At 42.7% G+C, this 10,319-nt stretch overlaps 1 protein-coding gene across 1 annotated transcript in view; it reads right to left on the reverse strand.

The window, feature by feature from the left end:
- LOC104686235 (amine oxidase [flavin-containing] B-like) overlaps positions 1 to 4,507 on the reverse strand; it is a 53,385-nt gene extending 48,878 nt beyond the window's left edge. The window contains exon 1 of the mRNA XM_039552469.1: positions 4,060 to 4,507. Within this exon, the coding sequence (XP_039408403.1) occupies positions 4,060 to 4,105 (46 nt within the window). The 5' untranslated portion in view covers positions 4,106 to 4,507. The remainder of the gene's footprint in view (positions 1 to 4,059) is intronic.
- Positions 4,508 to 10,319: the final 5,812 nt, after the last annotated feature.

Consider the following 10,319-nt stretch of genomic DNA (forward strand, 5'->3'; position numbering starts at 1 on the left):
CTTTCATCCATGCCCTCATTTTGGCTGTGTGGGGGTTTTTCTTCTCGAAATGGGCATCTAGCATAGGACTCCCGGATTAGTAATGTTCTGCAAAAACAGTGTCTTGTTTGGTAAACCATGTTTTCAAAGGAGGAGTATTGAGACATTGTAATTTACTACCAGAGGGCAAAAAGAAACAAGTATCTACTGAATATTATGCACTTCAACTATTGTTTTCTTACAACGTGTCCCAGATTTGTTTTAAAAAATAATTTTTCCCTCTGCATCAATCTGTTTTTAAACAGAGAGAATACCTTCAGATAACAGCCCTCAAAATACCTGGTCTGTTTTAGGATGTTTTGATTTTGTTTCTATTTTTAAAGTAACTTGACAGTGGCTGACAGATGCAGCGAGAGCTACTGTAATTATACAGCACATTAAATTGTCACACAAATTAAAAGTGAGACTTAAGAAGAGCAGAGAGCACAATGACACCTCAATAATGCATAAATAGGTATGGAAATATTTTTAAAACCCAACATAACAATAGAATTACTTTATCTTACAGTATGTTTTGGTTATAAAATTACAGGAACATGAGAGGTTGCTTGTGAACAGCAAAACACCAAGCATACTTCAACTAACACCATAATTAAGAAAAGACTTCACCTTTAAGGAAAAGAAAAAATCAATTAACCTCGCTTTGATTGTAAAATCTGTGCCCTAGAGATTTAAGAGAAGCATATTCTTAAGTAGGACTGGCATAAGATTAGGATAAAATCCGACAATTTACCTGAAAACAATGCAAGAAAAGCAGTTCCCATGGCAAAAGCAGGGATAGGAAGACACTTTTGAAAACAAAAGGAGAAAGTCTTCAAATAAAATCTCTGAACAGAATCCAAGATTTTATTTGAGGAAAAATTCTGTCATCTGTGTCTCAATTAAGATAAACAAGTTTGATGACTTGCATAAAAACTGCATAGTTTTCTCATAGTTTTGACCCTCATGCTTGAGGAGTCCTTCAAAGTAAAAGAGAGGACTCTAAGCAAAGAGAAGAACCTGCCATGATGCACATTCCAGCTCTAAGAGGGTCTGTTACACCTCATATCTAAATATTCTTTAGTATCAGACACACTACACACAGTGTGTGGCTAAGTGTTTTCATATGTGCTTTCTTACTCTGGGAAATTTTCTTCTAAAATATTTTTTTTTTAATCTACACCATTCGCAAAACAATTTCAAGGACTTCGGCTGAAGTTTCACCTGTAAAGTAGAATCTACCCTTAGTAAATCCTTCTGTTCCTCAAAGGTCTTCACTATCATCAACTGTATTGAGATCACCTGACATCTTCCGAAAAGCCACCAACCATTTCTTTGACTTGAAAGAAATGAAGACTAATTTTGAGTAGATTTTCATTACATAAAATATAAATTAGACAGTTCCTTAGTTTTATTCTTCCCTTTTATCAAACCTGCAATAAAGGACACTAAAAATGATTCAGCAAAGGAAGTGGCATCTTCAGATAAAAGAACAGTGACCACTGAAGGCCTCTGCACTGTTACTTCATTATCAGGTTTTCACTCTTTAAATTTTAGATCCTACTAATTACATCTGGATAAAAAGACAGGCAGAGATGCTGCCAGAGGGTCTGAGCCTGCAAATGGACAGCTTGCATTACCAAAAGAAAAAGGCAGAAAAGAGATAGCCAAGTGGCAGCTCTGTGACACTTGCTTGTTTGCATCCTCCTGCTGGCACAGCAGGTCTTTGTTTGCTCTGCAATTACCTGCTTTGCTGAGGGCTGTAGCGGGTGGCTCGGGCACACCTCAACGTGACAAGAGCCTTCTGCTGTTTTACAGGCAGCAACCATGGAGCCTCAGTCAGCTGAGCCTCAGGCAGCTCAAAACCAGAGACTTTCCGAAGGAATGCACATCGGTTGTGGAGCAGCAACAAACCCGGTCTCCATGGAGTGCCTCATTTTAAAAATCATACACTCCCCTCTCTGGTGGACAAGACAAGAGATCTCTGCAGCAGCTGTGCATGTTAGCAGGGGTTTTCAATCAGTGTGAGGAGATCTAAACCCATAGTTTCATCACTTGGCTGCAAGTTCAATGATTTACAGGCAAGTGTGAATCAGAGGTGAAGCAGGAGTGGTACAAAACAGCTAAAGGAAAGTGACTGAAGAGGGGTACTTAGTCAATAGTAATTTTTGTGCCTGTATATTTTTCCAGCCTTTGTGGGAAGACAGGAGAAAAGTTGCAACCACATGAAACAGGAGCATTTTGGCGGGTATTTAGTGTAAAAATAAGTAAATAGAAAACTGGTTCCCCCTGGCACTTGCTGCTGTCTACAGGTGGCAAAGCACACGCTTCACCACGGCTTATGATGCTCTTCCAGAAAAATGTAAGTGGGCTGTGCAGGCCTGCCATGAAAATATTCCCATGGCAACCATGAAAAACAAGGGTATTTTAAAAGCTGTTACACTGGCTCTTTCACTCCAACTCATTCAACAGAGGGAATGTAGCACTACTGCTGTACAAAACCATGCCAGTGGAAATGTTTCTGTTTACAAGGCACGAACAGACAGTTACCACTGCCTGATTACTTTAATTGAGCTTCTGTTTCTCTGTGACACACGGTGTAAGTTAAAAATGAGCCATAACACCGTGTTCAGAATCAACTGTGCTTTATAGAAAACCAGTGGTTAATTTCTGCTGTTTGTGTAAACATACTTGAAACATTCAAACATTATTCAGCAGTTTGTTATCAGAGTCCTTAGGAAATAATGCCAATGATTTTGTCTCTGCATTTTGTAAATCATTCAAATTTCATGCTACACACCTTAACATGATGGTTCAATAGACACCTAGAATTATATATAAGTAAATAGTGGAAATTAAAAGCTGTGTGAAAAATGGAAGGACAAAATCACATTTTGTAACAGATCTCAAGTAATTTGTTTGTGGTTTGGCAGGAGATACGAATTGGATCTGTGGACGTATGCACACTCATTATGCTCTGAGGAGATTACCACATGGAACAGGAGCTATCACTCCATACCTCCCAATGCTAAGGCACCAAAACCCAATTGTTTGGTATGCCAAAGGCACGGGGGAAAAAAATCTACTGCACATGCACAATTTATTTGGTGTATCTCAGAACAAAATGCACAGGGGAGAGATTCACCATGGGCAGGCACAGAGGTCTTCTAGCCCTGATTGGATTACAAACAGCTGACCATTACTCAAGAGCAAAAAGGCTCAAGGCCCCCCGTGCTGCCTGTCCATTTCTGCCAGGCTGCTCACACTCTCAAATCCATACCTGCGCTGAAAGGGGAGCTAGAAACTTCCTAATCATCCAGCTGATTTCAGTCATTTTTCCTTTATGCCTCTACCTGCGCTAAACAAAAGGCAGCCAAGGATTTAAATTAATCATGTGTGACCGAGGGCCTCTGCCTAACACCCCTGGACTGGGTGCAGAGGATGAAGAGTGCTTCTAGGCTCGCTTGTCCAAAAGATACAGGGGTACTGGAAGAATTGCACAGGTTCAGGGGATGCCAGGACTGGACAGTGGAAGAGCCACAAAAATAGAATGTAAATCTATAGAATTAAATTGAATTTAAAAAAAAAATAGTAAAATGAAAAATAATAGTAAAAATAGATTACAATGGATATAAACAATAAATAAATTATAATGAAAATAAATAAAAAATGAAAATCAATAACAATACAAATAAATGGTAATAAAAGTAAATCATAATAGAAACAAATGGTAATAAAAATAAATAATAATAAAATAAAGAAGAATAGAAATAAATAATAATAAAACCAATAATAAAGTAATTTATAAAATAACAATAAGACAAGAATAACTAAAATAACAATACAATTGAAATTAACAACAGCTTAGAATAATAAAATACTGCCTGCACCATACGGCACGCCGCCCGAACGATGGGGACTCTACCGAGCCGCTGGGGATGCTCTCGCCCCGGCGGACCCGCTCGGCCCGGGCGGGGGTCGCGCATCCCCCCGCCGCGCTGCCCCGTCCCCGCCCCGCCGGCACCGCCGCCCCGCACCCACCTGAGATGCCGCCCCCGACCACAACCACGTCGCATCTCTCGGCCATGGCGCTGCCCGCTCCGGGCGCTCGGTGCTCCCGCGGCGGCTCCGGCCGGGCTGTGGCGTCCCCGCCCCGCCCTGGCACCGCCCCCGCTGCGGGCCCGGCCGGCAGGGACGGGGCTGCCGGTGCTGGGCACTGGGCCACCGCGAGGGACCGGCGTGCTGCTGGGGCTCTCCTGCCTCCCGCACGGCTCGGGGAGGGAATTTGCTCCTGGTTGAGGAGCGCAGCTCCCAAGGCGCAGCAAACGCGGGGTCTCTGCTTGGGTAGTCTGGAATCCACTTCTGCACCCTCTGCAGCCACTCTGGGCTGCCAGAGGGGACCGGTGGCTGCCGAGGTAGGACTCTGGAAGACCAGCTCGTGTTTTCCTTGTGAGAGCCTCCCGAAATAAGAGTTGGCACCTGGTGCCGTTTGCAGTGTGTGCTGTGTGACAGTGCCATGTGTCAGTGCCCCTCCAGACCGGCCTCCAAGCACAGAGCTGTCTGTGAGAACCCCCAAGAGACTCACCCACAGCACTGGCTCATCCAGAAGCAGCAGTGTCATCAAATTCACCGGGATGCTTTAGGCTGGTCCCCTGCACACCCAGCTGGGCTTTCCATTGCCCAGGTTTTTACCGTGAGGGTGGCACCAGCAGAACTGGCTTTGGGGATGGTCAAAGCATGGAAATGTGTTTGGTCTGGTGTATTTGTACAGATCCCATCCAGCCATCATGTCAGTCATACCTGACCTCCCACACTTGGCAGGCTCAAGGTAGAAGGTTCCCAGCTCCAGGACATCCTCTGAGCCAAAGACACTCGTTCAGTCTCTGTCATTCTCCATTTCCTGGGGCTGTTCATTGGACAAAGCAGGCCATGAGAGTCTGGAGAGGGTTCCCTGTCCCTCCTCCGTAACACCACAAGGGACAGCTTATGGGGTTCAGAGACAGGGGCATTTGGATGGAAGTCACAAATATTGGCTACAATGGGTACAGTCCTGCGTTTTTAGGGAAAATGGGAGGGAAGAAAATTAAAGGACCAGGAAATAGAATAAAATTAAAATACATCTTCTTAGTCTGATTAAAAGAATCTGTCTGATTCAAGGGAGGTTAAATCAAACTCCAAGACCTCTTTTTCCTGAGAGACACAGTTATCAAATTGGCAGAAATAATGGTTGCAGAGACATTTCAAATCCCATATGAAACACTGAAAATTGGGGAAGGCTGTTCCAAAAGCAGAAGTGAGGGATTTTATAGACCATTGTCAAGGACAGCTGTGGCTGTATCTATGTACCTAATGCCAAGTGCCACAGCTTCGGAATGTTCACAATATGTACAACTTATTCCTGGGATTCTTCTGGTTCCCATTTTTCTCTTGTGGCTCTAAGAATTAATATCTTTTTTTTTTTGCTTTAATGTGACTGTTTGAAACAAGGCTGCATTTCCTGCATTGGAGGGTATGTGGTACATGTCCTAGAGTCACATGAAGGTCCATGGGAGTGTTGGAAGGCAGAAAGCCCTAAAAGGGCTCCTATTAAGATTCATCTGTGTCATTAAGTCTGTGTTTGTATGTTCATGGACACATTATATAATCCTTCTAATGAATAAATCTGGCACTGTTTAGAGCAGGCCAAACCTCTCCCAAAACCAGGTTGGTGGTTTTTCCCTCCTCTGTCCTGCAATAAGTCTGGTTCAAAGGTTCATTTTTTTTCATCTCAGTAGCTTCTGCTTCCGAAATGTTTGCACCATGAGTGATGGCTTAACCCCAGCCAGTACCAAAACCAGCACACCATGGTACATTTAAACTGGTGCTGTATTCCCCTCTTTGCTTTTCTGTTTGCAGTGTTGTGATGCTTGTCAAGCACTTTAGGATCCTCATATATTGGGATACACACTTACACTGATCCTAATAACTCTTTTATACACAGGTCTCAGTCCAAAAGTATCTGTCTTCAACAGGTATGAGCAGAATGGTGTACATAATCCTAATAAAGCCTCTTTGATGGCATAAAGATGATTTTTTTTCCTGGAAATCTCATGTCTAATCACATTAGGATTCAGTTTCTGATTTTTATGGTGCCATAACTTCTCTCATCCCATGTAGTTCTAACTAATTAAACAGGTAAAGTGTGTTCTGCCTGGATTTTGGTGCATTGTCCTTTGAATGCATGATGTTAAAAGCAAAGCAAACTTTCAGTGAAAACACAGCGTCTGAGAGCCTCCGCATTTTCTCGCCTCAGACTAGAACTTGTCTGAGACAAAATATATTGTTTTCATAAATTTTCTTAGGCTTTCTGACACTGTGACAATGAAATGGCATAATAGCTATGCTGTCTGGTAGGAAATGTACTGACAGCCATGGACTAAATTTTGAGGACTTAGTGGAAAGTTGATGGAATAGGGGTCAAAGCCAAAGATCTCCACATTTACAAACTGTAAGAAGTAGAATTTAGGCACATGATTCATCACTGTCTGGTCAGTACCTGGTAAAAGCACAGTACAGCATTTTAAATTACACATCCTCTCATTTTCTACTCTTTAAATAGTAGTGCATTTAAAAAAACAGTTATTCATTGTTTTTTATATGTTACAGTTGTTCCTTAGCATGTTCGGGGGGAAAGTCTCTTCTTTAGAAAGAGACTGGTTCACATCTCTGAAATTTCCTGCTGGCAAGGAATAGGTTTTGACATCACCTTTAGTCAAAGCATCAGAATGGAATCTCTGTCACCTGCAGACTATATTAGCACCTGCTTCAGGTGCAGGGATGTGGTTGAAGCCAGGAATCTTTCTCAGTTCCTGGGTCTGGATGCAAACTCCCACTGTACCGGCTCCCTGTCAGTGACCCCTGGGTGTTCATTCTCCTCCCACCCTTTTCCAGCACTGTCCTGACAGACCCTGAGCATGCCCTGAGCCTTGGTGCTTTCAGGCACCCAGTAAATCTAGTGCTTGCACTTCATCCCTTGTGGAGAATCCCTCGAAGGAGGAGTGAACTTGGCTTGACACTTCCCTAATCTGCGACCAGGCCATGCTGTTCTCCTGCTAGTACCTTTGTGCTTGCTGAATACTGATGTTGCAGAGGACACGCAGGTTTAAATACATTTTTAAACATATATTTTACACAGTTTAAAATTTCTCTCCTGTCAACAGTGCAGAAACTGTGAAAGCACTTCAGTGCTTTTGAAATACTGCATGATGAAAGGAGCATAAGCTGCATGCCAGGCTTTCCACTAGGGGAAAACTGCTGCAAGGCGTCTCAGCAGGTTGTCTAGTCTGTCCCTGCACTCTACAGTGGCATTAGCCATGACTGAAACGTATCTTCATTAGCAGTGAGTGTTAACTGGAGAGGCAAAATGCTAATAGCCAAGAGTTTTAATCCAACATACACAGTCTGACATTTATCAAGAGCTAATAAGCAAAAATTGAATATTTTATCAATCAAATTGCATTCAAAGTAGGACTGATCACTAAATGTAAAATGTACAACATTAGGCCTGTTAGTAGAAGCGATGAGTGAATGTAAACATTCACATTCTGAGCACACACAGAGCCACAGCACAAGAACAGAACAAGGGTCTGAGTGCCACGGTGCAGCCAGGCCAGCAACTGCCTGGGATGGGGGCAAGGATCATGGGGACCCCCAAGGGAGGGTAACAGCCCAGGCCTGTCCCACCACCCAGGCAGGAGCAGCACCCAAAATTAGGTCCCTACTGATGTCATAACCATTTAAGTGCACAAGCTTTTAGAAAAAAAAAAAAAACAACTTTCTTGTTATTATCTGTCTATTTGGACTTAAGGGTTTTCCTGGTCTAAAGGGTATAGAGGCACTCTCCCATTCAGTGGAGAGAGGCCATGTAGGCTCTAACACAGCAAGGAGTCAGTCACGTGTCTCCTCATTTGGTCTCACAGAGAAGCCATTCATCAAGACTGTTTGTGTGATGAAACCCCAAGTAGGAGTGGAAGAAAACTGATGTGATGTCTCAAACAATTCCAGCTATCTTACTTTATAGTCTCTAGTTTCTTTTCCATCTATTTGTCCTAATGAGCCCACTTTTACAAATCTGTGACTGGTGTAACCACCATTCTGATGGAAAGATTAAAAACAATGATGGTAATCATGCAAATATATGCATACTTACTAATAACCAATGAAGAAAAAGCAGGGAAAAACCCTTAAACTAACATAAATTAATTCCCCGATGTCAAGCTCATCCTTGCACTATGCTAATCTCTTTCTGACAATTAGCTACAGCTCAGGCTGATCCAATTTCCTATTGCTTCTCTTTTTTTGCAAAATCTTCCTCCAAAAGAAATCCACTTTCAGGTTTGTGGTGGTGTTTGCTATTGTTATTAGCATGAATACCTGCATCCAGAGGTGCCTGGCACCACAATGGCATCTGTTTTGTGGACTTATGCCAATTTCTAACGATACTTTGCATTCATGCACAGTCAATGCTGGTTCCTGCCATGCAGAATTCCTAGGGGATGGATCCACAGGTCCCATACAGGCAAGGATAATGACAGAATGCAAAGCAAGGTTTTATGTGGATGTAAAGCAGTTAGAAAAGTTCAAGTAGCTTAGTAGGTACCATATTGCTGCTTCAGGAAAAGACAGACTTAAGGACAGACTTAATCAAAGTGTGTTGCTCAAAAATAATCAGTGTTTTTTAATAGTGACCAGAAGACATATTCTGAACTGAAAACCAACAGTCTTTGCTATGTAATGCCTATTTTTTTACTGACCCTTGTTTAGAGTCTATTTGAGCTCAGTTTTTTCACTTGAACTAGATGAGCAAAAGCTAAAGATGCAAAGCAGATGAGAGCAGTGAAATTCCATCTCCTACCTCTAACCAGACAGTGTCCTGTGCAAATTCACTTGCATACCTCAGAGCACATGAGGAAATAAAACACTTGCACCTCTTTAACAAAAAAGTCTACCATGTCCTTCACTGATAACCTAATTTGAAGAGTTCCTGAAGAGACAAGTTATGCCTCTCACTCATGCCAAATGTTTTCTTGTGAATAATGGCTGGTGACATTTTATTTTCTCTTGATCATGATGGTCCTGCTGCTTTGCATCTATGGAAGTCACAGCACACTGTTTCCATCTGTCGCTTGAAAGATAGTCCCCTTCCAGTCTGTCCACTACCAGCCTTCATTATTAATTCATTGCTGATTTATTTCACCTTTCTTGGAGTCAAAAGAAGCTCCTAGGTTTGCATTCCTCTGGTTCCTCATTATCTTTTCCCCCGTGTTTCTTCTGCCTCATTCCTGTGGTGAAACAGCCCATCATCAGTAGCAAACCTCATGCTATCCTGAAGGAAAAAGTATCCAGGAAGATATTCCAGAAGCTCCTCCAGTGCAAGCTTGGGAAATAATTAAAGTAATGAACAACAGGACACAGGCTCTCACGTATTGATAAGGGGGTTATTGTGCATGTATTAGGTATTACTATGTGTGTACATGGTAATGCTGCTGTGACTCCTGGGGGGATGTTGTTCCCTGCACACTTCCACAGTCCAAGATGGCCCTGTATAAATTGAGATGGCTTCAGTGAAAAGCCCTGAACATCATTAATAGATTCAGAAATATGCTTGCTAGTGAAAAAAAAAATCTAAATTTAAAGAAGAGAAAGTTAAGAGGTTATGGTTGTTACAGGTGGGATTAATTTCATCTTATGCTGCTCATCTGCGCTGTCTCACAAGATCCCTTCTCTGGGCCATGGGAGGGACAGGTAGTTCTGGAGACTGATTTATACTTTACTAGAGTAGTTGATCAAGACAGGCAAGACAAGTTTCCTCCTGGGATTCCTGGCTCTCTCAAAGGACACTTGATTGACTTGGACTAAATAAACTTTCAGATGATTAGAACTAGTGAACTCAGTCCCCCTCCAGGTATGTGCTTGGGGAGGAAAGAGCTGTTCATACTGTTCTCCAGTGAAGCTGACAGAAGTGCTGACTAATACTTCTAACCTGGGAGAAAAGGACAAATCAACACAAAACTTCCCTGGAAACTTACCACTGGGTTTATTTTGTACTGACCACAGGATCTCGTCTTTGCTGCTAAGAAGCAGCAGGAGGTTGTGAGTTTAATATGACTTGGCTCCTTGCTCCTCCAGGAAGGTTGGGACTACCTTGCAAAGGCCTGTGTTGTCCTGCTCATCCTCAGTGCCCCTCAGTGCCCTGGAACAAAGCTGATACCTTTGGGGTGGGCATGAAGAACCCTTTAGCATGGGAAGGCTGGGGCCTTGCA

This window comes from Corvus cornix, chromosome 1, assembly GCF_000738735.6.
Source record: "Corvus cornix cornix isolate S_Up_H32 chromosome 1, ASM73873v5, whole genome shotgun sequence".
Taxonomy (NCBI): domain Eukaryota; kingdom Metazoa; phylum Chordata; class Aves; order Passeriformes; family Corvidae; genus Corvus; species Corvus cornix.